The following is a 27,025-nucleotide window of genomic DNA, read 5'->3' as shown; positions in this document are numbered from 1 at the left end:
ATTGAGCAGCGATTGTGCATTAAAGGCTCTGTATGGACTTGCTTGAATTACAAAGTTAGATGCAGCAAATGACGACTTCAAGGCACTTTCAACATTTTTCCATACTGGATCTTGCAGAGATGCTGCTTTAGATGCCAAAGAAGAAGTAGAGAGGCATTGCCGAACAAACTGAGTTGACTTTGGGTATTTAAGGATTCACTTAAAAAGTTTCCTATTGGACTTATCCAAGATTTTTCATTCCATTAGTATGTATTCTTTACCACACAATAAATAAAAAAGGGATCAGAAATAGGAGCTTCATACTGTGTTTAGAAGTAATCCACCTGTTCCAGTATTGGTGACTGAAAACATAACTTTTTATGAATGTGTGTTTATACTTCAGCTAAGTGAACACCCTGGTCAAATTTCCCTCTGGATAATGGATCACGATCTTCATCTCAGTCCTCCTCCACTCTTTGCGGTTTATGTTGAGGTTCAAGGGCCTAAAATGTCGATGCTACTCCAGCATCAGTTAGCTCGTGCAAGTCTGCTGTAGAAGTGCTCTAGCTCCCTCTCTATATCTGGATGGAGGTCAGCTGCCCTATGGTGGGGTTTGGCAACATCCTATTGCCCCTACGTAATTCAGTCATGAGTCCTGCTGAAGCTGGAACTTCGTTAGATATCCCTCTCCAGGAAACCTAACATGGCATTCTTATGACACCTATTACAGCAAACAAATGATGCACGGAATGCTGACAATGCAAACATTCTCCCCCAGTCAAAAGATCTGTGTTAAATTCATCGTTCTTTTGCCCACTACGCCACCCCAATTTGGACCCAGCCATATGCAAATCAGTCTTGACCCTGTGCCCCATAGGAACAGTCCAGACCGAACAGCCAGGCCAGGTCCTCCCTGGACTGGGAACAAGCATCCTGGGACTGGTTTCAGGGTATGTCACCCTTTTTCAGCCAGGCTAGCTTCAATCCAGTGGCACAGTGAGCAAGGGACCCATGTCTGGGCATACCCATCCCACTTAGGGCGAAAAATGTTACAGCAAACAAAAGATGGATGGAATGCTGACAATGCAAACATTCTCCCCAAGTCAAAAGATCTGGGTTAAATCCATTTTTCTTTTGCCACCTACGCCACTCCATTATGACACCAGTATGTTTGGGTCAGGCTGCATGTGCAAGCACTTTCTATAAAAGATGGTCAACTTTGACCACCTGCTGTATAGAAAGGAGGCTCTCTGGGACTGAGAATTAAATGGTACTGAACCCTGCAGCGCTTGCCTAACCTGCCACAGCTTCAGCCCCTTCTGGGTTGTGTGCAAATCTGAGCCATGCTAAAATCTGACTGGGTCAGCACATTCCAGTAAACATGCATAAAATAGATTACATTTTTCTTTTTACTCACCACTAAGATCCTGCAGAGAGCAGGCTACAGGTACAATCTCTGAAGACAAACAGACAAACAACATTTTCAGCCAAAAAAGCACTTTCCTTAAAGTTGTAGAGACAAAACATCAATTTACCACTCTAGGGCAGTAATATATTCCGCTGTACCAAGACTTTAAGACGTAAGACACCAGTCAGCGGAAGAACGCGGGCAACTGCCATGCCATAAATAAGCAATTTTAGTGATCATTTATACCATACAGCCCTTATACACAGTTCTGATGCTGTCTGATAGCCTGATAGATGTTGCAGCTAAGTTTTAAATAAAACACTAGATAGGGAGGCAGTTCAAGCTAGTTAGCACGTGTTTTAGTGGTTGAAATGTCTGATTCTTGCACTGAGGCTGCTGTTATAGTAAGGGGTGACTTTGATAGGAGGCAGGGAGAAGAATGGAAGGTTAGGAAGAAATGCATTGCCATAATCCTATGTATGCAATAGCAGTGGTTCAGAAAAGACTCATTGTAGTACTTAGGATATGATTATATGTTAGTTTGCCAAGTTCTACTTAATATAAACAAAACCACTCGTTTTTTATGTCCAATCGTGGTATTTATTCAGACCAGTATATCATTGGACGTTTTCACAGAATAGCTTACATCTTTTTCAACATCTCAACAAATATGAAGTGTTTGCTGGTGATCACACAGGGTAACAGGTGAAGAAAAGATGAGGTAGCTAGTATGTGTGTACAATAAAGGACAGCCGAGCGATCACTCAGTTAATAGGTAACAAACTATTTTTCTACACTAAAAAACACTAAAATTATGTATTAGCGATCTCTGGTCTTTCTGTTAGAATTTCAATGGCAGTTCAACATTATTAAATAGGGTTAAAGGACAACATCAAGACTAAAAACGTTGGAGCACAACAAAATCTATGAAAAGAATAAAAATAAATAATGTGGCTCAATAGTTGAAAATGAGTTCAAGTAGAATGTTTTCTTTAATCACAATACAACTTCAAATCATTCAGTCTAAGCATTAGTTATTTACATATCAAGCTCCAATAGTGCAAAATTAGTTCAAGTCCAAAGTCAATTTTCATCACATTAAAACTTTAAAGCCTTCACAGTAACCTTTAGTGAATTAAACTCCAGTTTGAGTAGATCAAAATTATTTTGAGGTCTAATTTTGATTTAATCAACGATACTGATACTTCTCTGTGATCGACTCATTGGCACACACAATCATCCACAGGCAACTTGGATTAGCAGAATCAACTCCGAAATCAAGAGGCAAGTCCTGTAGCACAATAGCCTGGCAAGGACACAGTCAACCACCAGGCAAGTTATACCCAGTAGACCAAGATGACTGGCAACTCTCTAGAACACACAAGAGTTCTGTCTGCTGGGAATTGTGGTTCCCATCCATTATGCACTGCCGGCAGTGTATCCTCCATGCGTATACCGCCTCAGTCCACACTGCACCTGCATTGATCTCCCCTTAACTGCAAGATACTAGTGCACATAAGTGGGAAAAATCATCTCCATGAATAAACATCCCTCAGAGTGGTAAACAGCACCTCCAACCCTGCTTCCTAGCACTCCAGTAGACTGGTCGATTAGGGATCATTATGGGCACTGATTCATGACCTGGACATTTTGTGATAGCCTAATGTATTCTGGGTGTTGTAGTTTTGATTTGTTTCTATTCAGTTAATTTGATTAACACACCTGAAATCGGTGATTTGTAGGTGATCAGAATTGGAGGCCATGTCCATAAAGACCTGGAGTAAGGTGGTTACCCTAATCTCAAAGGAGCTTATTATCTGATTAGAGTCAGAAAGGGTGATGAGGGGATTGATTAGGATGGCGGGGAGACCGCTACCGACAGGCTTTTGGTGGCAGTCTCCACGCCATCCTAAGCAGGTTTTCCACCCGCCAGATCTTGATGGCAGGCGGTGTGCAGGCAGACAGAAACTCCGACCACCACACATCCGACGTGCTCCTTGAGCCTGTCGGTGCTACGGAGGGCCTCCCAATTCATACAATGGTGGTGGTGCCTACCAGGCACTGCAGTGGCGATTAGGATGCTCTCTCCCCAACCAGTCTTTCTATGCTGGTTCACCCACCATGGAAAGGCTGGTGGGGATGGACATAGGGGGGCCATAGTGGGCCCCCCTTCACCTGGGATCTTTTCTTTGGGTGTAGGAAGGCACCTATGGTGCCCACCAACAGATTCCTGTACCGAGTGACAGGCACTGCATAGTGCCTGCCACGTAGTACAGGGATGTGTTACACATCCCTTTTTTCCATTGTGACGGGTGCTGCAACTGCAGCACCCACCGCAATGGAAAACCTGTAGAATGCAACCATCACCGTGGCAGTCGCATTGTAATTTGGCCTGTGAGACCACGGACACTATGTCGGGCGGTCCCCATCTCTGTTATTGTGTCCACCGGCCATCCTAATCAGGCCCTTAGTCTGGAGTCTTCGAATATCAGGCCATGCCTTTTTGACTCGCCAAAGCTTCTACAGCATTTCATTACTTAATTGATGAGGTACTGTGAGTTTTGCATGGGTTTAGTACTGTCTACTTAGCTAACATCTTGATTTACTCTGATACCTTGGATCTCTCATTTCCCATGTCAAGGCTGTGTTGCAATGTTTGAGAGTATCGTAATTTACCTAAAATGGATAAATGTCTTTTGTCATGCCACTACGGTGGATTTATTGTGTATATAATATTGCACCTGAAAACATACAGACAGAAGAAAAGAAAGGAGCAAGGCTAGTGAAGTAGCCAACACATACACATACTCCAGTCAAGTTAATTTCGAGGTTTTTAAAAATTTTTTTTTTTTAGATGTTATTCATTTATAAGTAAGACCCATTAGGAAAGTATTCAGAAAGGCTTCTTTCTGGTCAAAATAAGCTGATCAGGCATGTTGTATTTAGTGGCCTAATTTTTCAACATCCGAATTGTAGAGTGCTCTTTCAATGTTGAGACAAATGCTTCTTACTATCGAATGGGAGGTGTTTTTGTTTCAAGAGAATGCAAAGACTTTCCAGGTTTTACCAAGTGGAATACTTTTCTAAAAAAACAGCAGAGTAAAACTATACTATTACAGAAAAGGAACTTTTAACCATAAAGAGATCTTTTGAGGAGTGGAGACTTTATCTCTTAGTAGCAAAACACTCTATAGTTGTATACACAGACAACAGAAATTTAAGCCTTCCAACGTACTCCGAGACAACGGGACTTTGTTTATCTCTATGATTGTGTGTTTCTAGACCAGGTCAACGGAATATGAAGGTTGACACCTTATCCCAACAAGAGCGGTTGGAGGATAAAAATCAGGTGACAAAACTTTCCACCATTAATTGTACCTCAAAGAGTTGGGTGATCATTACATTGCTTTTATTAATGTAGATTGGGGGGAGGTCATAGAACATCAGTCTATAGAAAAATAGATTTCTTTATAAGACCAAGAGACTAGATATGAAAAAGATGGAATGTTACATCATGAAAAGGCTGCATATTTACAGTCAGCCCAGTTTAGACAGCAGGCTTTGAATTAGCTTCATGATTCTTAAGTGGCTGGGCATTCTGGAAAAGCTAAGACTTTTCAACGGTAAGAAGATATTTTTGGTGGCCAAACGTATCATGTTGCATAACTAGGTATAAACATATTCAATCTGTACCCAAATTAAAAGTTCACTTTGTAAACCTATTGGTGTATTCCACCAATACCTTGGCATAGAGTGTATATGGATTTTATTGTTAGCTACCCAGGAGGCATGGTAGCATAGTGATTCTGGTGGGTCTGGACCACTAAAATGAGGTCTTTCATATTTTTGGTTTACATTCACCTAACATTAGATTACAGATAATACATGTCTTGAGGGTTTCTGGGCAAAAAAGCCAAAGTTTCCCACAAAATATGGCAGTGTCCTTTGATAATAACATACTGGAAGAAGGTTACAAATCATCTTGTGAAGGTCCTGGATTGCCCCATAGACCTATCTGCTAAAGCAAAGTTACAGCAGTTTATAAGTGGCAGCTTATTAAATATTGCTGTTAAGTCAGATTGATGGTAGCTCAATAAGATATCACTAACTCCCCCCCCCAACCGAATGTTGGATTGTGTAAAGATTTGGACTGGTAAATGGCTATTGAAGAGTGATGTATTCTAGCTAGGCCTGTTCCTGCACATGTGGCAGAATGTGGGTCAGACAATATGAAATTCAGAGACTCAAATGAGCCTCTTTTCCACGCAATATGATTACTACTCACTGAATAGAATGGCTGAACATGTCCACAATCTTCACCCTCCTGGTACTGTTTGGTACAATTATAAGAGTATCTCATGTCCAATATTATTGATTTCTGACAGGGGGGTTGTTGCACATACACCAACTGAATGTAGGCATGCATTTCTGGTCATGTAGGTATGCATATTTTTAACATTAAAAAAACAAAATGCATTGGCATTCAAAATGGGATGGATGAAATTAATAGCACCAACTCTCTTTTTATCAGAAAATATGCAAAATCTTGCGAGTATAGCTTGAGAAAGGCACAAAACAGGAGAATGTTAAGGAGTATCACAATATTCTCTAGCCTCTCCAATTTTGTATACAGACAAAACAGATGGCAGTGGTGTTGTGCTCGAGGCCATTCACCTCTGTGGTTCATTGCCATTTTTACAGGGCTTTTTACAGGTTTTTAAACCCCCCCCCAAAAGTTTGTGTAATAAATGTCTATTTTGTAAGAATTGGTAGTGTAACAGCATAGCACCTTCATATTTCAGTTCTTCATGGCCTCTTACATATGCCCTGTGAGTTGTTGTTGCACTACAGCTTCAGGTCGTATATTATGTATATGGTACATTGCCATAGTCTGAACCATGGCTCATCTTTAACTGAGTGACATAGGCAATACTGGGACAGTGTGCTCTTTTACAGAAAACTACCCAAGTGAAAACTCACTCCTGCCATGGGGGAAGTACATTAGTGAAAGGTGACTGGCTGTCTTTCACTATAAGGTGGCAACCAACCTGAAATTCAAAGGGGAAAGAGATCGCTCAGCAGACAGGTGAATGACTGACTGAATCTGCCTACAGGGGGATGTGTGCGGGATACATAAAATCCCTAGGTCCTTTTTCAAGGGTCATCCTCGTAGGGCACACTGACTGTGTGCTACTGCTTTGTGGAGCACAGCCTGTGCACCTCCTGATAACTCATTTGCCTCAGTGGTGAATCCAGTGCTTAATTTGTAAAAGGATAAGTGCTGGGGCTCTCGTCGGGAGGCCACTGCAGCTTGCACCTCACATAACCCATGCCAGCGCTGCCAATGACAGTACATACACAGCTACTAACCTGCACACTCCTACAAGTGTAACAAGTCAGACTATTACAGGCCCCCAAAGCCAGAAGAATGGCTTGGGAGGCAGATATTAGTCATTATTAATGCAAATTGAATAAATAACCCTCTGTTGTTGTGTTCATACCTAAATTTGCAGGACAGCGCCACCATGTGGCAGACTGTCATAGCCCCGGTGCTGACAATAAGGTGCCGGTGCTGAGCACCGGAAAGCACCGGCTCAAATTAAGCACTGGGTGAATCTATAACACAGCACGGGTGAAGAGGCAAAGTGTTCACTGTTTTGCATGGGGCCATGCCCCACATGCAAATGAAGGGGTGCCCCCGTTAGGATTGTGCCAGCACTATATCTGTATTACAAAAAGGGCTGCGCAATTTCAGCAGCACCTTCTGAAATACCAAAGTGCCCTGAGCGTTCAGAGAGTGCACACACCTGATGTGCACTCCCCTACCTGGTTACTTTGTGTAATGCAGTGACATCTTTTGCAAGATAGCATTTCTTGTAACATGGTCATTTTAATGCACATTGTCCTGTTTTTGCATGTCACATTCCTCAAGCTATTTGACTACAAGGGTGTCTATGAGATAAACATTAAGAATCGTTTTGTTCCATTTTCAAAATCAAAAACATGTGTTAGTTCCTAACCACAATAAAGGCCATAGATTAGATCAAGTTTGGTCAATTAGCCTACAATTGACCAACCTACATATCAGCCTGTGTATGGTTCAACTATTGCTTTATCAAATTCACCTCAACCGGACTTTCTCTTCAGAAGGACAAATCTCGTCCAGGCAAACCTTATCTGAACTGGTGGCAGGCAGATATGGATAACTTTTGCAACTATCTAGCATCCACCTTATTAAATGAAAAACAGGACATTGACTCCTTTGAAAAGGAGATTACCACCTGGTTATTCGAGGCCAGCAACAACCATGCACCATTACACGTTTAAATTGGTTAGATGCCATGAACGGCTAAATGGTTTTCTGATGAGCTAAAGCTAGCCAAACTAGACTTATGCCAAACCGAACATAAATGGCGGAAAGATTACGCCCCTGAAAAGAAAGACTTTTTTTAAAACCCATCTTAAAGGTCACAAAGCCCGGCTCTTGCAGGCAAAGTCACCCCTTTTCACCAATAAAAGTATCCAATATATGAATAAATCAAAGGAGATTTTTGAAATAGTGTCGGAAATATCTAACCCTGACAGACTCACCCTACCATTTCCCCCCCTCCAGGAGTTCTGCAATTTACTAAATGCTTTCTTCATTGATAAGATCAAAACTATAAAGGACAGTGGACCACATGTATCAAGCAATTGTGTGTTTGCAAATAGGCCGATCTTCAGAATCGGGCCGTTTGCAAACACAAAAAATGCTTTCCCCTTGTATCAAATCCTATTTTGCGATTCGGTAACCTGTTACCGGATCACAAAATGGGTTCCGATTCGGTATTTGGAAGGGGTGTGTTTAGGGCGTTCCTTCCAAATACTGAATCGTAACAATATGTATGAATGTTTTGTGATAATGAATGCGGTCGCAAAACATTCACATTTTACCACCAACTTCAAGTTGGTGGTAACCCATTCACAAATGAGAAGGGATCCCAAGAGACCCCTTCCCTTTTTTGAATGTCTGCAAACAAAAATTTAAGAGGAGGCAGTGGTCACACGGACCACAGCCTGCTCTTAAAAAATGAAATAAAAAGTTTTCATTTTTCTTTTTGTAAAGCAGCCCGTTTTCCTTTTAGGAAAACGGGCTGTTTCACAGAAAAAAAAGATTGCTTTATTTAAAAGCAATCACAGACATGGTAGTCTACTGACCTCAGCAATCCCTGTGAATTTTGCGATTCCTAATGGGTGGCAACTTGCGACCTACCTCATTAATATTCATAAGGTAGGTCATTTGCGACCCACTGGGAATCACAGAAAGTGTTCAACACACTTTCATGCATGCTGTTTTGTGATTTTCTAATTGCGAATCGCAAGCATTTGCAATTAGGGAATCGCAAAACGGTGTCTTAATACATCTGGCCCAGTATATCCACCAGTATGGTTACAAATTGTGCCACACCTGGCGACAGGAACATCACTACACTAGCTACCTTGCCCTCTATTAGAAATGAACGTTTTTTGGAACTCCTGTCCAAGGTAATGCCAGGTTCACACAAAGATCCCTGTCCCAGAAGGTCCTTAAAACTGTCTTTTCAACCCTCTCTGGCCATTTCTGTCCCTCCTTATTGCCTCTCTTGCTCAAGGCTGGGTACCTTGCACCTGTGAAGATTCTGTGGTAATTCCATAACATAAAATAAGCATTTGTAAAGTGCACGTTCACCCAGAAGGGTATCTTGGCACTAAATAACTGATGTTTATTGTTAGCCAACTCAATGGCACTCATTTTATCGACCGCCGAAGCACAAAGGGCTGAGTGGACCTGCTGGTATTTGAACCTGTGACTATGAGGTCAAACAGAGGCCTCTACACTGGGCGCATTAGCCCACTAAGCCATTAGAACCAGCCACTACAGAAGAAAGTCAACAATGATCTGACTACAATATCCCTATTGCGTTTCCTGGCAAAATTGTTGGAAGCTCTTGTGGCACTGTGTCTCTGCTCTTTTTTTGAAGTATTAAAGTTCTTAGAGCCATAACTAGCTGTTTTTTGCACAGCACACTCCATTGAATCAGTAATCGTTTCTGTGGTTGATGATATGCGTCAGGAGTGCGACAGTGATTCAACATTGGCATTAGTTCTTTGGACCTATCAGCAGCCTTTGACATGCTCGACCATAATATATTGGTGGACTGTGTCAAGGACCCGGGGCTTCGCAGCTTGGCATTAGACTCAGCTGCGGTCCGTGCAGGTAACAGCGGTGGGGCGGTGGGGCCAGGTAAGGGGGGATTTCGAGGGACAATGCAAAGGGAAAATTAAATAAATTATTCATTTTACCTCTGCATCGTCCCTCAAAAAACCCCCTTACCCGGCCACACCGCTGTTACCTACACTGACCGCGGCTGTTTAGACTGGATTAAAGTGTTGCTTAAGGAACACTCCCAGTCAATATGGCTTAACCCCTTTATGGCAACAGCACTTCCTTTGACCTGTGGAGTACCTCAAGGTTCTTCCCACTCACCGCATCTTTTTTTTAAATATATATTTGCGCCCTTATTCATGAGCTTAAAAACATTAATTGCACTATTTACATTTATGCAGCCGATCTCCAGTTACTTTTTAAGTTAGACAAATCCTCACTGTCTTAGGAAAAATTCCAAAACACTATGCACCTTATCCGTGATTAGATGAATAGCAATCATCTCAAACTTAATACGGATACAACTGAGGCTGAAATCACTAAAAGTAAAATGGTCTACTGAAATGCCTCTTTTTGGCCCATTGATATGGGGGACCCCCAACCCCAAAGAAATCAGTCAAAAGCCTTGGAGCTATCATAGATAATGAGTTATCCCTGAACCCCCAGCTAAGTGCAATTATTTCATCCTGATTCTTATCAATCCACAGAATCAAAAAAATATAAAAATTCCTGACATTCAAAGCCTTGATCCAGCTTGTCATATCCTTGGTCATATCCTGTGTTGATTACGCCAACTCTATTTACTTACTAAGACTCTTATCTGTAGGTTCTACGTTGTCCAGAATCAAGCAGCTCATCTGACATATAGACGGCCTAAAAATAGTCATATTACCCCCTTCTGACAGATCTCATTGGCTCCCCATGGAGCAAAGTATTGTATTGAAACTAGGGTGTATTATTTTTAAAGCCCTTGCTGTGATCAGGCCAGCCCTTATAAATTCCAGATTTACGAAATACACTCCAAACAGAACATTAGGATCATCCTCTCACAATTTTCTTTCAATACCCATGTTCAGTAAAGAAAAGACTGGACGGTCCCAGCTTCTGTGTCCTGGCTCCGCAAACCTCGTGGTTCTTTCCTATTAACATACGGATGGACCCCAACTATATAAAGTTCAGACAGGCCCTTAAGACCTGGCTTTTCCCACAAGCATCTTGCTTTTTTATAGCAGATGTTGTTATGCTCTCTCCGGCTATTTAGCGCAATGAAACATTATGTTAGATGTGCGCTCTATAAATACTTTTAACATAACAGAGCAATATTGTATCTAGTTTGCATGTCTGACAATGAAAGTTCATCTGATAGTTTTTTTGACAAAAGCTGTTTCTGTTAAATATTTTTATTTTACCTTAAGATTCAATTACAGGATTTTTCGATAGCTGAACTTTAGCTTTAGTGTTTTAAGTGCCAATCTCATGTTTTTTTGTAGAATGTGTCCAGTTTTTCTGCAGAAGTTGATGGTGCTAAGAAAGAACTACATGAAAAGCTGTCGAATTTGTCTCGCTACGACAAGGACATGGTGCAGAGGGCAATGGACTATGCCCAGGAGCTGCAAGGACTGGCAGATGAGCTGACACGGTAACACACAGCAGGGCAAAGGTGGTGCATTTTAAGTGGTTTGCAGGTTACATTAAATAAGGTCTGTAGTGTTTATAAATAAAATGTTTTTAAAATGAGTCAGTATTAGGCATGATGCAAGCTTTATTTAAAACACAATGATTCATATTGAATGTAAAGTAATTTTCCCATCTCTGTCTCCAATGCAGAAGCTCATCACAGATTATTGACACTAATGGCCTGGTTCAAAAAGCACTGAATGCCTCAAATGTCTATGAAAATATTGCAGATTACATTGAAGAAGCCAATGAAACAGCAGGTATAGCACTGACCACTGCAGAGCGAGTGAACGAAGTAAGTCATATTGGGAGTCTTATGTTTTTATCAGTTTCCTTTTAATGTTGCAAATGCCAACCAGCTCTATCTCTTTACTCTTTCTTCGTTTGCACTGAGTTTCCCAGGTAATTATACAGACAGGAGTAAATTATATGAGGTGCTAGTTGACTAACTTCATATCATTGAGTAGTACATGTTAGAATCAGCTTGAAGAATGTGGCTGTCTTTGTGGTTCCAGGGTCACTAAAGTCATGCAGAGCCCCAATCATGCATGAGCACCTTATTAAATGTAAAAGTATCCTGGGACACATTTTGAGGAGGTCCCAATACACAGCACCTGATGTGGCAACTGATGTTACATGCCTCATAAAAAATAGAGCACAAAAGCAGGATAGCTGGAAAAAAAATCAGCATATGCACCTCTGAATCTGTATGTAAGAAACCATGCTACTTACATAGGTGAGAATGAATTGAATTGCATACCTTTCTTTCAACTTGCATAAAGTGTGCAATTAATTATTTTGCTATGGTATGCTTTGACCAAGTTTCTGATTTTCCAATCAAATATATCATAAAAATAAACTAACGATTGGGAAGCAGAAGGTTCATAATGTGGCAGTTGGCTTGATGATGTTGTCAGGGACAGAATAACAGTGTAATGCAATGTATCTGAGAGCATCAAGGAACTGTGGCTGGTCATATTAGAATTATAGGTTGCTAATGTGGCGGTGGTGCAGTGTCTGACTTTTTGGGATTGGTTGAGGGCTCCTTCATGTGGGAGAAAGTATTTCTTGAGAGACAGTTAAAAGGTGGGTGTGGAAGGGAAAGTATTTATGTCTTAGGATAATGTGGGCCAGTCGAGTGGTAAGTGAAGAGCAAATTATCAAATCTAGGAATGGATCAATGGGGGTTAGGACGGGTAAGACATGGGAGGGTCTGGAGAAAATGCGGCATCTACGGAAGAAGAGGAAGGTGTTATGAACACGGTGAGGTGGGTGAGCAGATGGTGGATAGATTTTTAAACTAAGGAGGTTTGAATTTGCAAAAGGGCTTGATTTTACAGGGGACAACAATTGGCTTGTTGTCAATAGGCTAGCATTTGACCAGGAAGTTTGATAATTTTCATCTCAACAAAGCACTATTAGTTATACTTTCAAATAAGAATACATTTTACATCCCTTTGTCATGTATGAAGGGATATTTGTGAAATTAATAATGTGTAGTAGACTGCAGAAATCTTGAAATCACGTTGTAGGTTTTAAAATGTTTGTACCTTTAGGTCCGTGTCAGTCCACGGCTTAGAAGGTCTAGCTATTTTGCAGTTTGTGTGTAAAAGATCACAAGGCTTTCAAACCTTCTTAGCATTATTATAAGCTAAAGATCTTATTAGATTTATGGGGACATTGTAAATATATGTTTGTCTCTACTTATGTTTTAACCCTATCTCTTTTTCTGAATAGGTCACTTTGTGTCCACACTGCCCAGCTGACTACTAAGTTATAAATACTGCTCCACAAATGCAAAATAAAACCAGGCAGATATACCACACCATTCATAAAATTAGTATAAAGGAATTGCATTTGCCCATGACAAATTAAATGAGTTATTATGGCTTAAATGAAGGCGGTGAAACAATGTGAATGTGTCTTTATTAAAATAAAAGCAGGGAATCTTAGGCCAGATGTATGAAATTCCAATTTAACATTTCCTAAATAGCGTATCCTACTGTGGCAGTGAGAAAACTCATAATATGCTTGGCGGTGCAGCATATTGTGGACTTTGATCGCTGTGCCTCTGCCATGGGATCAAGGATCCCACCGGCAGCATTGGTCCTGTGGCTGTCCCACTGCCATAGTCGTAATATGGTGGGTGGACCACCAGTCTGGCGGTCCAGGGACCTCCATCACAGGTTCATAATAAGGCCGTTATACTAAACATTGATCCCTTACACTATGTTTATGCTTTTATGGATTTTCAACATCATACCTCACTGATTCCTTCTTACGTCTAGTGTACAGGTGCATAGATTCTTGAGCCACTATTTATAGGATGTCTGGATTAAGCAACAAACTATTTTGATTGCCAACCTCTGGAGTGTACCTAACATGTCCATACTCTTCTGATGATGCAGTCTACAGAATTAGATAGAACTACCTAGACATCAGCAATGACAGGACAAAGGTTCATCTACTCCTACATGTTTGCAATTTGCAGCTTTCTGAGTGCATCACACGATCATCCCAGCTCTAACTATTCTAAACCACAATTTTAAGACCCCCTTTGAATTATGCAGTATGGAAACTCTATAACTCACCACATATCTTGTGGCAGTTGAGGCATACTCTTCCAACATGCCCCTTTTCTCAGGTCACCAAAGTGGGTCTGATTCACAAAAGGAAATTTACACTTTTGTGTAACTTTAAGATTGTTTGCTAATTGCAAATGTATTTCAGAAGTCGTATCTTTCCGACTGTGAACCCTCTGTACAGAAAAAGATAGGACTGCCCTTTTTTATTTGCTTAGACTCCTCAATTTTAAAGATACTACTTCTAAAATACCTTTGTACTTAGCAGATAGTAGAAAACTTACGAAAAATTGTAAGTTTACCTTTGTGAATCAGGCTCAAAGTCATTATAGTTAAGTCAGAGTAGAAAGAGCATTTCTCACTTTGCTAATATCTTTGGTGTCGTTTGATGAATCTTCACAAAACGTTCAAGCAAAAAAGTTTATTCACATCAGCTCCTTTCTGGAATGTGTCAGGGTGATGTGTCAAGTGGAGGTCATGAAAAAGGGGGGTGGTCTAAAAAACATTTTTCCCATGCTATTTACCATAGGAATTTTGGGAAGCGATACAGAAAAAATGCGCAAAAAGAATTACACCAAATTTGGCAAAAAGCTAGATGTCTACTCGGAAAGAGTGCTGGTTGTAGTTTGACATTAATCGGTTTCGCTTTTGGGAAGAAATTGAAGGTCACAATGTAGTGATGTCTATATGGTTGGCACTGCTGTACTCCGGCAGAACACCAAATTAAAAAAAGAAACCACTCGGTTGGGTAAGAAGGATTTCTTACCTGATCAAATAGGACCCAGCAATCTGATTGGCTGGCCGCAAAATCAACAGAATTGTTGCTGCTGCCATTTCAAGGACTCAGAGACTTGGGTGGCCTGAGCTTAAAAAATAATAACATACAAGGGTTTATATTCATGCTGCAGGTCTAACAGGACTCCCGTTGGACTCAGCGAGTCCGCCAGTGAAGACCCATGGTACTCTTGCGCGATTCAGTGTGGCCCTGTGTGGTCCTGCTGAACACTTAAAAAAAAAATTAAGAAAATTTAAAATTATGAGACACACATAGAAGGTTCAAGAGGGTATATACTCGAGCAGCTCGGTTTTTCACTTCTGGCTCAATCCAAACAAGGGACTAGAACGAGAAGGGTGGCAATATTAGGGAGAACTGGAGTAGGGATTGTGGGAAGGAAACAGGAAGACCAGTGGGGGCGCTGGGTTATAATGGAGATAACTGTTAAGGGAGTACAGTTCACGGTAGTTAGTATCTACGGCTCAACAGAGGATGACCCGGGTGTTTTCCAATATCTAGATATAGAGCTGGCACAGTGGCAGGAGCCAATTGTTTGCTGTGGCGACTTTAATATTCATGATTATAACAGCTCATTTTTGAAGCCAGGTGGACAATACAATGGGAGGAAGAAGAAGACATATAGGGCTCTCTCAGATATGGTGTCAACATAACTCCCTGGATGACCCGTGGATTGCATCACACCCATATATAGATGGTAGTACATTTTACTCTGCCCCTCACAAGGTCTTGGTTAGGTTGGATTATTTTTTAATTTCTAGGTCTTTGATGCAGGGTTCGCAGATTGATAGATATCCCCGCGCTGTTTCCGATCATAACCCACTGGTCCTAACACTCACAATAGGGAAGCAGCAAAACAGGGTCTCCCACTGGACTTTTGAAAGAAGATTACTGAAAGATGAAGCTTACCGGGGGTCTATGGAAGTTTGGATTAGAAATTACTGGGATATTAACAGGGGGACAGCACCTCCAGGGGTGGTATGGGATTCTTTTAAGGCTGGGGTGAGGGGCGAGACTCTGAGTTTCGTCTTAGCAAGGAATAAAAAGGAGAGATCTATAGCTGAAGAAGCTCTAAACAGCTTACTGAAGGAGGAAGAATTGCTGGCCCTTGCTATACAGCACTACCACCCATTAGAGCAGCACTTGCTTAAAATTGATGTACTTAGAGCTGAAATCTCAGAATCCATCTCCAGGAAGGCTGCTGAAAACTTTCTCACTAGAAAAGCAAATGCATATGAATTGAGTGAGAGGGTTGGTCATATTTTAGCTGTCCGAACTAGGCAGAGGTTAGCATTTGCAGACGTAAAGGAGATTATTAATAGTCAAGGAATTACTGTCACGGAACCTGAGGAAGTGAGGGATGTTTTCAGGCAATTCTATGCAGATCTTTATACTTCTGATTCAGGAGACTGGACAAAAGAGATAGAGAGTTACCTGGAAGGCATTCCTTCCCCTTCATTAACAGAGGAAGCCAAAGAGATGTTAGATGCCCCATTTCAAGGGGAAGAAATTACGGCAGCCCTCTCTATGTTACCCTCGGGAAAGGCAGCTGGACCGGACCAGATCCCGGTGGAATTTTACAAAACTTTTCAAAGGGTACTCGAAAGGGACATGCTCGATACCATGGTGCAAGCTCAGAAAGGAGAAGCCATCCCCGAGTCATGGGGAGGGGCAGATATTATAGTGATCTTGAAAAAAGGGAAGCCCTCGTCAGTACCAGGCTCATATAGGCCAATCAGGTTAATGAATTCAGATGCCAAAGTCTACTCAAAAATGTTGGAAACTAGACTGGCCAGCATTATTGAAACCCTGGTAAGCCCCGCACAGCATGGTTTTATCCCAGGGAAGGGAACCACGTTACATGTCAGACAGGTTATTACGGCGATTGACGCAGCAGGCACCCTAGGAGACCCAATGGCAGCCCTTTTTTTAGATGCAGAGAAGGCGTTTGATCGGGTCTCCTGGGGCTACCTGTGGCTGGTTCTGAAGTGGTGCGGTATAGGAGCGGGATATACGGTAGCGATTCAAACACTATACAAAGATCCGATAGCTAAAGTAAGAGTTAATAGGGGATGCTCGAACCTAGTTAAGGTCACTAGGGGGACTAGGCAGGGTTGTCCTTTTTCCCCCTTCTTTTTGCTTTATATATAGATCCCCTATTAAGAAGGTTAGAAGCTAACCACAATATCCCTCCCATGAGGTGTAATACTGTCAAGGTTAAAACTCTGGCGTACGCCGATGACGTGGCTATCCTGACATCTAATCCCGCGCTGGCTATTATGGAGGTGGAAGCAGTGGCACAAATGTTTGGTCAACTATCAGGATATAGACTGAATAGACCGAAGACTCAAATAGTGGAGAATAGGTACTCTAATTGTCACGACCCCAGGGTGGTTAATTCAGCAGTATATCTTGGGGTAACAATCACAGCTGACCTAGAGAAGCTGGTAGAGGGAAACATGACCCCACTTCTAAGTAAGGTAAAATTAGACCTGGAGAGGCTGAACAACTTACATCTATCCCTGGTCGGCTGCACCAACGTCATTAAAATGTTAATCTTACCTAGATTCTTGTATTTCTTCAGGACTATCCCCTTGTCTTTTGAAATTATGTGGTTTAATGCGTTGGAGGCAATATTAAACCGATTCATCTGGGCCCAAGGGAAGACAAGGAGAGCTTATAGGTTTATTTCTCTTCCTAGAGAAAGGGGCGGGTGGGGTGCACCGGACTTTAGATTATATTATTGGGCCGCAACACTACAATACATCCAGGGGTTGATAGGAGGGGGTAGAACTGTTGTAAGAACTATTTCAAACTCCACTAAAATGTATGCCACTGTACTAGGGGATGAGTCTGAAAATTGTTTTTTGAATTGTATTGACTATGGGTATTATAAAAGAACGAGGTTTAAGACTGTCAGTGCGGCCATTAAAGTATGGAAAGCCTTCCTTAAGAATGCTGGACTGGGAAGATTCAACAGGTATACTAAGTTATATAGGAACAGGTCTTTCCCTGCTGCAGTATTCGCTGACAGGACAATGGCGGGCTGGGCAGAGAAGGGAATAACTCAGATTGGGGATATACTGGACTCTGATGGAGTGCTGCAGTTCACTGATCTATCAAACAAATTTGGTATTGATAGACAAGGCTTTTTTAAATATCTTCAAGTAAGAAGCTTTCTGAATAATAAAAAGGGGGGACCAGCAGGGTTTGCAGCGAATGAAATTTTAGAGAAAATTAAGATGCTGGGGGACTGCACAATTAGCAGCATTTATGCAAGTCTCATCAAGAGGAAACCAGATGATATTGAGAAATTTAGTAAGAAATGGGCTGTGACCCTCAGTGGAAAAGAGCATTGGTTTCAGGATTCATTGGATTTGGGCCACAAAATTCTCTGCTCGGCCCCTTTGCAATCACAACACTATAAGACTCTATATTCTTTATACTTTACTCCTGCCAGAATTCTCAAATGGGGGGGAATTTCAGGGACTCTGTGCCCTCGTTGTAACCTGGTAGGAGCAGATTTTGTACATATTTTTGCGTCCTGTCCCCAACTGTATACCTTAATAAGAGACATTGAGGCATTCATAACTAGATCCTTAGGCATACAAATTACACTTACGCCATTGTGGATTCTACTGGGGATCAGCCCGGATTCCGACACATCACAGAAGGAATTTATGTTCATTGCCATGGCAGTCTATAGACTTATGATAGCTAGGGCTTGGCTGGATAAGAATCCACCAGGCTGGCAAATATGGCTGGCTAACCTTTTGGCAGCATATAACCTAGAAAAGCCTATATATGAAAGGAAGGGAAAGAGGAAAAGACAGCTTGGGCTAAAAATATGGGAACCTGTAACCAGGTGGAAGGCAGGTTATACTCATCGCTAAGTAGTAGGGGGGGGGAAAAATCGATCACACTATATGCTCAAAATATAATTGTGGGTATCTGTTCTATTGACAATCTGGATGCATTCATGCAATTCTTAGTGTTATAACTGTAAGGATTATGTATTGTATAGCTGCTGTTTAAGAACTTAATGAATTTGATGAAATGTATGATGATAAGATTTATTATATGTGCTAAATGGTAAAATAATAAAGAGGATTTAAAAAAAAAAAAAAGAAAATTTAAAATTACATTTTCTAGCACGTCCGAAACTGAAATTATGCATTATAAGGAGTTATAATGTAACCCAGTGCTTTTTTATTGGAGAGCCAGTCTTGCCACGTTGAAAAATTACTCTGGAGTTTTTTCACTGCCAGAACATTCTAAACTTTAAATATACATGCCCTACTTTTTAAATACCATATACCTTGTCCAATGAGCATTTACGCTAGGGTTGACTTATAAGTATTAAAAAGGGAGACAAAGGCTCAGCAAAATGGTTATTTTGCCAGATCAAAACCCTATAGGAAGGTGTCACATCAGGAGATGTCATTAATGATGTCATTTAACATGTCATGAGTGATGTAATGTGTGAGGGCGGCTCAGTAAACTATGACCGGTGAATTTCAGGATTTGTTGTGTTTTAAAAGGATAGTTTGTAAATTCTTACAAGGGTTAACTATAATGTCACTTTAACCTTTGGTATTTTCAGTGACTTTCTAGGGTTTTTAAAATCTTAGTATCTTACCTAACTGTAACATCCCTTAAACCTTAACTGTATTAAATGCACCCTTCACACTGTGTTATTCATACAGATAGGAATTGCGTTTTTAGAGTTCAGGGCATGCTGCTGTTCAGACCATTAAAGGTATCCCCAATACAGGTTACCAAGGTACATTCAACGTGTTCTCTCGATCCGTGGGACCTTTCTCTAGTGTACTCCCCTTTGTTAGCTGTGAGGTCCTTTAACCTGTATCACCATAGATTCTTCCACCTGCTGTTCTACATATACATCTTTATTACATGTGGGTAGTATTTAGTAATGTGTGTAATAAAGCATATTTGCTTATCTATAAGAAAAAGCGCTGACTCAGTAGCGTAGACTTAAATGTCTCCAACTCCTCAAACAGAGAGTGAAGCCAAATTTATGAGTGTATGTTACTACTGCCAAAAAGGAGCAGTAGTAAGTTCAGCTCCACACATGGCCAACCACTATTACTACAACACCTTCTCATAGGAAATAATGGAGGTTGGGACTTAAAATAAAACCCCTCAGGAAATAATAGTAAATTAAATTAAATTATATAAAATATAAAAAATATAAAAACAGATATGAAACATTTTTATGTTATCTCAACGTATATCAATAAACTTTTTTTATTTAACGTTAATGTAATGTTATGTTTATTAAAACACATTATTTTCAATAAACCTTGTATGTTTCTTGTAATTATTATTAATATATATATTTTTGTAATTTAGCTGAAAATTCTTAATGTAAATTTCAGAAACATAATGTGAATTCAATTTAATATATAACAAAAAAAATGTTTACATCAATATTTAACAGGAAAATATGTTCACTACTGTTTTCAAATTGAATAAACATATTTACTTTTCTCTATGCTGTAACATATGGATAATTATTAAAAAGAAGTCAGATTCATTTTGTCATTTTCAATGAAAAACGAAATCTCACCCAGCAAAATCACAGAGCTGTGTCAATCTAAAAACACCCTAAAAAACATCATCACGTTTAATATGGCAGTGCAAGTGTTCAACAATCAGTCACGGTTATGGGGTTCATTAAGTGGCTGAAGTGGAAGACACATCCAGTTTCTATTGAGTAAAAAGGAACTAACCCCAACATTTTGAACACTTTTGGACCCTCACCTCTGTTGAATTCCTGGAGTATGACATTAAGGCATGCTCTTTGTAGAGTGCCAACCGGCCTCTATGCTGCAATGTTCCAAATGCACCTCATTGGTTGGGCACGGGCTGAGGGAATAAATAATTGCCGGAGCAGCCGCTCAGGGCACTCCGGCTACAACCATACACTGTATGCATGTCACGGTCATTTTATGATATGTGCCACCCCCAGGGCTAGCTGCATTCTCGGAGCCACAGAAGCGTAAAATTGGTAATAAGGCTGGTCAAGGACTTACTGGTGCTGTCGACACTGCCCCGCCCACGGCGACTGAAGCAGTTGCTTTGCCGCTCACAGCAGGGCACCCGCGAGGTCACCATCGGGCCTGCGGTAGGACTGCCACCTTGATTTTGCTCTGCATGTTGGGTGCGAATGTGGGGCCCCTCCCTCTGCTGCCTTCTGAATACTGGCTGTTTGATGCTGTGAGTGAGGGCTGGGCAGCAGAAGGCGAGTGGCAAAAGAGGGTGCACAGGAGCTGGAGGACTTCTAAAATGGGCACGTCGTGGTGGCCACACATGAGCTGCATCCTCGTGAGGAGGGACCTAATCTGGTGAGAGAAAATATTTTGTGGGAGAGAGGAGCAACAACACTTGCCTTGCCTGCCCTGGGGTGTTTGGCTTCCACCCCTGCCTGCCCAGAGGGCTAGGGCGTGCTCACCTGTTGGGAAGTCAGCGGCAGTTGGCACATGGTCCAGGCCCCAGAAAAGAAATGCTCTGTTGGAAGGGGCAACCACGCAGGACTCTGGTGCTAGTCCCTGCCATGTGACTGACTTCACCCTCATTCAGACTCAGGCAGCAGTGGAAGGCCATCTGTCCACAGGGTCAGGCTCAATTAATGTCCAAGCAGAAACCGGCTCCACCTTAGCCGCAAACTGCCCCATATACCCACTCATCTCCCCCGGCGTTGCCACTGTTCAGCGAGCTCATGGACCCCACAACAGCTGCACCACGATTGTGCTCATGAATAGGAAGAATGCAGCACTATTTCTGTGCCACACGTGAAAAGGATGGGGTGGTGAACAGATCGCTGGTACTCCACTTTGGAAAGCCAGAGTGATACGGACTGTTTGAAAACTTGCCGAACACAGGCGACGATGCAAACTTTGATACCCCCATTGTGGGTTTGAACCGGCATTTTGACCTGCAGCTAAATCCAGACTAAGAGCGATTTAAGCTGCAACAGGCGAGAAAATTGCAGAACAAGTCCACCGATATTTGGTGAAAGATGCCCTGCTGGCAGACGTCACTTTGGCTTACTTCAATTCAAGACAAAAGACGGAACATGTTGTGGACTCCAGTCCCGTAGGGCTGGGGGCTGTCCTTCTGCAGAAGAGTGAAGGACCCATAAGTCCTGACTGCACATGCCAGCAGAGCGATGTCAGGCACGGAGTCTCGATATGCTTTGATAGAGTGAGAGGCGCTGGTGATCCGGTGGGCCTGTCGCCATTTAAACCTGTACTTGTGCGGACAGCAAATCATAGTCATCATGGATCACAAGCCACTTGTCCCACTCTTCGTGGGAACTTCTCGACATTCCCCTCCCCGCAGTGAGCAGTGGGCAGTGCAGCGGCAGTCCTATTTTTTTTTAATAGCATACCGCCCCAGTGTGAGCAACTCGGCATACTTCCAATATCGCTACACCCAGGAGCAGCTTGGTAATGGCACGAGTGAGGAGAATGAAGGGGCAGAAGGATTTATACGGATGGTTTTACATGAGGCATGTCCCAAGGCTCTGTCAATAAAAGACATCACAGAAGCAACCATGACATACACAAGCCTATCCGAAGCCAAGGAGGTGCTCCTTCGGAAGCAATGGCATAACTTCTTTGGTGGACAAGCAACAATGACCAAGCTCAAGAGGGTCAGGGATGAACTGAGCCCCAGTAGTAAAGGACTGCTGTCACGAGGGAGGAGCATTGTACAGCCCCAATGCCTGTGGGCTAGGGTCATCAATTTGGCTCATCAAGGTCACAAAGGAGTGGTGAAGACCAAGGCATGGCTGCAAGACAAAGTCTGGTTCCCAGGAATGGACACCATTATAGGTGAAAAGGTGCATGTTTGTAATTCCTGCATGATTACCACCGGGGCCGGCCCCGATAAGCACTGAGGAATCCTGCCTAAGACCCTGATCCAAAGTCAGCATGGACTTAGGAATCTTCCCTGATGGGCGGCTTATGGCAGTGATAGTGGACATGGCTAGGTTTGAACTGGGTTGGCGAAGTGAGCTAAAGAACGATGTTGGATTCAACTCAGATCTGTGACTGGGGGTGAGTGTCTGAAAAGTTTCAGCACTCTGTCCATCATCTCCTTGTGTTTGCTTTGTTCGCCTTAAGTTGGCAGGGTATGCCCAGACGTGGGCCCCTTCCTCACTTTGCTACTGAATTCAAGATAGCCTGGCTGATGAGCGGTGTTACCCCAAAACCGGTCCCAGGATGCTTGTTTCCGGTCCAGGGAAGACCTGGCTTTGCAGTTTGGGCTAGACTGTTCCCATAAGGAACAGGGTCAAGACGGATTTGAATATGGCTGGGCTGAATTTGGGTGGCGAAGTGAGCTAAAGAACGATGATGGATTCAACTCAGATCTGTGACTGGGGGTGAGTGTCTGAAAAGTTTCAGCACTCCGTCCAACATCTCCTTGTGTTTGCAGTGATATGAAATATTTGGTGGTGGATCTGGTACAGTCTACTGCATTTTTTAAGGTGAAGCTAGTCCTACAGAAAATATTAACTATGCTAGAGGTGAGGATGCGAAATGCTGCCTCCACCAATTATTGGGGGCATATCAACAAACCCCACATAGCACCACAAACTGGGACCCCAATGGATCTGCTTCTCGGGAGGTCTACTAGAGATAGCATCCCAGCAGGGCCCACCTGGCAGCCAGCGACCATTGATGTGCAAGAGGCCCAAGAGAGAAGGAGGGACAATAACAACCGTTCAAGCCGGGTCTGGGGCTATACGTGGATGATCAAGTGGTCATGCAGGATCACCACCCCGGGTTCCATACGTCTTTTGGGAGAGAAATCTGGAAAATTGTGAGCATAAAGGGGCCTATGGTCATTGTCCAATGAAACCACACCACATTAGCTAGGAATGTGTCCTGGTTCAAGCGTGTGTCACCCGTGATCAAGGAGCAAGGTGACGGCCAAGGGGAGCGGGACGAGATGTTGCCTGAGAAGTCCGTGGCAGCTAGCCATAGTGACGAGGCGGCCCGCCACCGTCTTTGCATCCCCCAGAGCTTACCTGTAGCTGGCCGGCATGTTCCCAATGGTGAGTGTCAGCACCCAGGCAACACCCCAGCGCCACTCACATTGGGCGCCTCACCAGCTGGTGCGTGAGATGATGGCGGTCAGAGCCAGAGGTATGGTCTTTGCCCTAATCAAGCACCTAGCCAGTTGCTCTGGGACTATATGCGCATGATGTAAATAAAATTCGTTTTTTATCTAATAAAAGTTGGAAGAGATGTAGAGTCCCAACAGGCCTCTATGCTACAATGTGTAAATGCACCCCGAGGATTGTGCGCGGCCCAAGGGAATAAATAAATGTCAGAGCGCTGCTCGGGAACTCCGGCAGCAACCATGCACTGTGTGCACATCACAGTATTTCATGCTGCGTGCCACACCCAGGCAGGCCTACCTGCATACCCAGAGCCACAGCGGCTTCACGCTCTGCATACCTTCTAGAGGTTTCTGAGAGAAGCATTGTGCATTCTCTGGCATTAGCTGATGTAGTGTCAATAGTGGCTTTCAGACTCTAGATACACATTGCCTCCGAACAATTTGTATTATTAAATATATGAGTACTCTGCGATCTTTGATTGTCACCGTTATATCTTAACTATGAGGATCGAATTTTATTGCGCAACTAGCTTAAAAGGTTGAAACAACTTTTACCAGATGTAATGACCTACAACATAAAACATCTCATATGATCGCACACACAACAAAAATATTATCAGTCAAAGTGGTACTGATTAAAAACGTTGAGAAATATTTCAAAATATGGTTGAAAGATGCATGGATGGCTCACGTGTAAGTCCAGCAACGAACTTTACGCTACTCAAGCGTTAACTGCTGGGGGTGGGGGTGAGAATATGTACACCTCTTGTATGACATGCTGCCATTGTGAAAAATGGTATAACCAATATTCAAACTTAATTACATCTAATTGTCATGGAAGAAATATTGATGGATAAGTTCATAAATAATGTCTTGCTACAACACTCCCCAGCAAGTATTGATCACATATTTGCTACATAATTTCATATCGAAAAATCAACCCTCATACTATTGACGTTTGTGAAAACTATGAATTTGATCTGCTGTATGGCAAACATTCGTGTACCGTTGCTACATCAGGTTCGATACAAGTTACGTGCTCCTTCGCGTTATTTGACCCATAGCACCCTCCTGCGATGCTTTTTTAGTAATTTCTCATATTAACGCATATATATTTTTCTCTTTCTGATTCACACAATGCAGGCTCGCATCATATCTTTGGTGAATATAAAAAATAAATATGCGTATGCATTTTGGCATCAGCAGCTACGAAGGCCGAGGAAGGTACTGAAAGTAAACAGGAAGCCCTGTTTATTGACTATTATTTCTACTCCGTGTCCATATCGCAGGTACTCAGACAGCAAATAGTAAGCTAATGTGAGCCAAAAGGTGGAGCAAGAGGCCAACCTTGTGATGTCATTTGAGATGGGAGGATGCGTGATGTCACTTCTGCTGCCCCTGTTATTTTGGTGAATCAACCTCCATGGTGAGGTGACTCAAAAAAGGAAGAGATTTGGGAGGCATCCCCCATACATGAGAGTCTTAAGAGACCACAGGGTACCCTGAAGGCCAGGGATAGCCTTAGTCATGAGATCTGTACTCTGGCACGGAGCCGGGTCGTAAATTCAATTGGTGTAGCAGGTGCAGTGGCACCGGGGCCCAAAGGCTTGAGGGGCTCCCTAATTGCTGAATTTCCCAGTTTAAACAGCGACCAGGGGGCCCAGTACATTGCTTGCACTAGGGCCCATGACACACTGGCTTCGCCACTGGCACGGAGCCATTCTTGGCTGCAAGGATAATGACGACCTGGGGCTTGACTCTCTAAATTATTTTTGGTCTAAAGTGTAGCTATAAATGTGGAGAGCCGAAAACAGAGATAGCGAATAATCTGAACAGCAAAAAAACATATATATCCCATTACCCTTAGAAAAAAATCCAAGTGGTACTTGTACAAGAAACTATTCTTGTATTATTAGTTGAGTGAAGGATTCATTAAATTGCATGTTACATTTTTGGGCCCTCCCTCCCTGTCCTTGAAGGACCCTTTAAATTACCCAATTTTTGTTGGCTACGAGCCACCTTTCCTTCAGCGCCAAAGAGCCGCATCTACCCGTTATTACCTCAAGTAACTAAAGCCTAATAAAACTTTTCAGACACTGGCCCCCAGTCACGGATCTGGGTTTAATCCATCATCGTTCTTTAGCTCACTCCGCCACCCCAGTTCAGACACAGCTATATGCAAATCAGTCTTGACCCTGTGCCTCATGGGAACAGGCCAGCCCGAACTGCCAAGCCATGTCTTCCCTGGACCAGAAACAAGCATCCTGGGACCGGTTTCGGGCTAACACCCCTCATCAGCCAGACTAGCTTGAATCCAGTGGCAAAGTGAGCAAGGGACCCACGTCTGGGCATACCCTGCAAATTTAGGGCGAACAAAGCAAACACAAGGAGATGATGAACGGAGCACTGAATCTTTTCAGACACTGGCCCCCAGTCACAGATCTGGGTTGAATCCATCAATGTTCTTTAACTCACTCCGCCACCCCAGTTCAGACACAGCTTTATGCAAATCAGTCTTGACCCTGTGCCTCATGGGAACAGTCCAGCCCGAACTGCCAAGCCATGTCTTCCCTGGACCGGAAACAATCATCCTGGGACCGGTTTCGGGCTAACGCCCCTCATCAGCCAGACTAGCTTGAATCCAGTGGCAAAGTGAGCAAGGGACCCACGTCTGGGCATACCCTGACAACTTAGGCGAACAAAGCGGTACAAAAGGGGGTGGTGATGGACGGAGCATCAGAACCAATCAAACACTCACACCCAGTCAACAGATCTGGGTTTGATCCATCACCGTTCTTTAGCCCACTCTGCCACCCCAGTTCAGACACAGCTTTATGCAAATCAGTCTTGACCCTGTGCCTCATGGGAACAGTCCAGCCCGAACTGCCAAGCCATGTCTTCCCTGGACCGGAAACAATCATCCTGGGACCGGTTTCGGGCTAACGCCCCTCATCAGCCAGACTAGCTTGAATCCAGTGGCAAAGTGAGCAAGGGACCCACGTCTGGGCATACCCTGACAACTTAGGCGAACAAAGCAAACACAAGGAGATGATGACGGAGCACTGAAACTTTTCAGACACTCGCCCCCAGTCATCTCACACATGGAACCTGTGCAAACTTGTACTAAGAAGCACAGGAAGAATATTTCATTTGAAATTATGTTTATTAAATTAATATTTATTTGAGAGATGGCATCAAATGGAAGCAACATGACTAACTACATCTCTTTTACTTGACTAATCACTCAT

The 27,025-nt window shown here is 42.7% G+C and overlaps 1 protein-coding gene across 1 annotated transcript in view; it reads left to right on the top strand.

Moving 5' to 3' along the window:
* LAMA4 (laminin subunit alpha 4) overlaps positions 1-27,025 on the top strand; it is a 466,993-nt gene that overhangs the window by 271,432 nt on the left and 168,536 nt on the right. The window contains exons 15-16 of the mRNA XM_085611379.1: positions 11,063-11,211; positions 11,400-11,544. Of these exons, the coding sequence (XP_085467505.1) occupies positions 11,063-11,211; positions 11,400-11,544 (294 nt within the window). The remainder of the gene's footprint in view (positions 1-11,062; positions 11,212-11,399; positions 11,545-27,025) is intronic.

Source organism: Triturus cristatus, chromosome 6 (genome assembly GCF_964204655.1).
Source record: "Triturus cristatus chromosome 6, aTriCri1.1, whole genome shotgun sequence".
NCBI lineage: Eukaryota > Metazoa > Chordata > Amphibia > Caudata > Salamandridae > Triturus > Triturus cristatus.
This window is presented reverse-complemented; position numbering and strand designations above follow the sequence as displayed.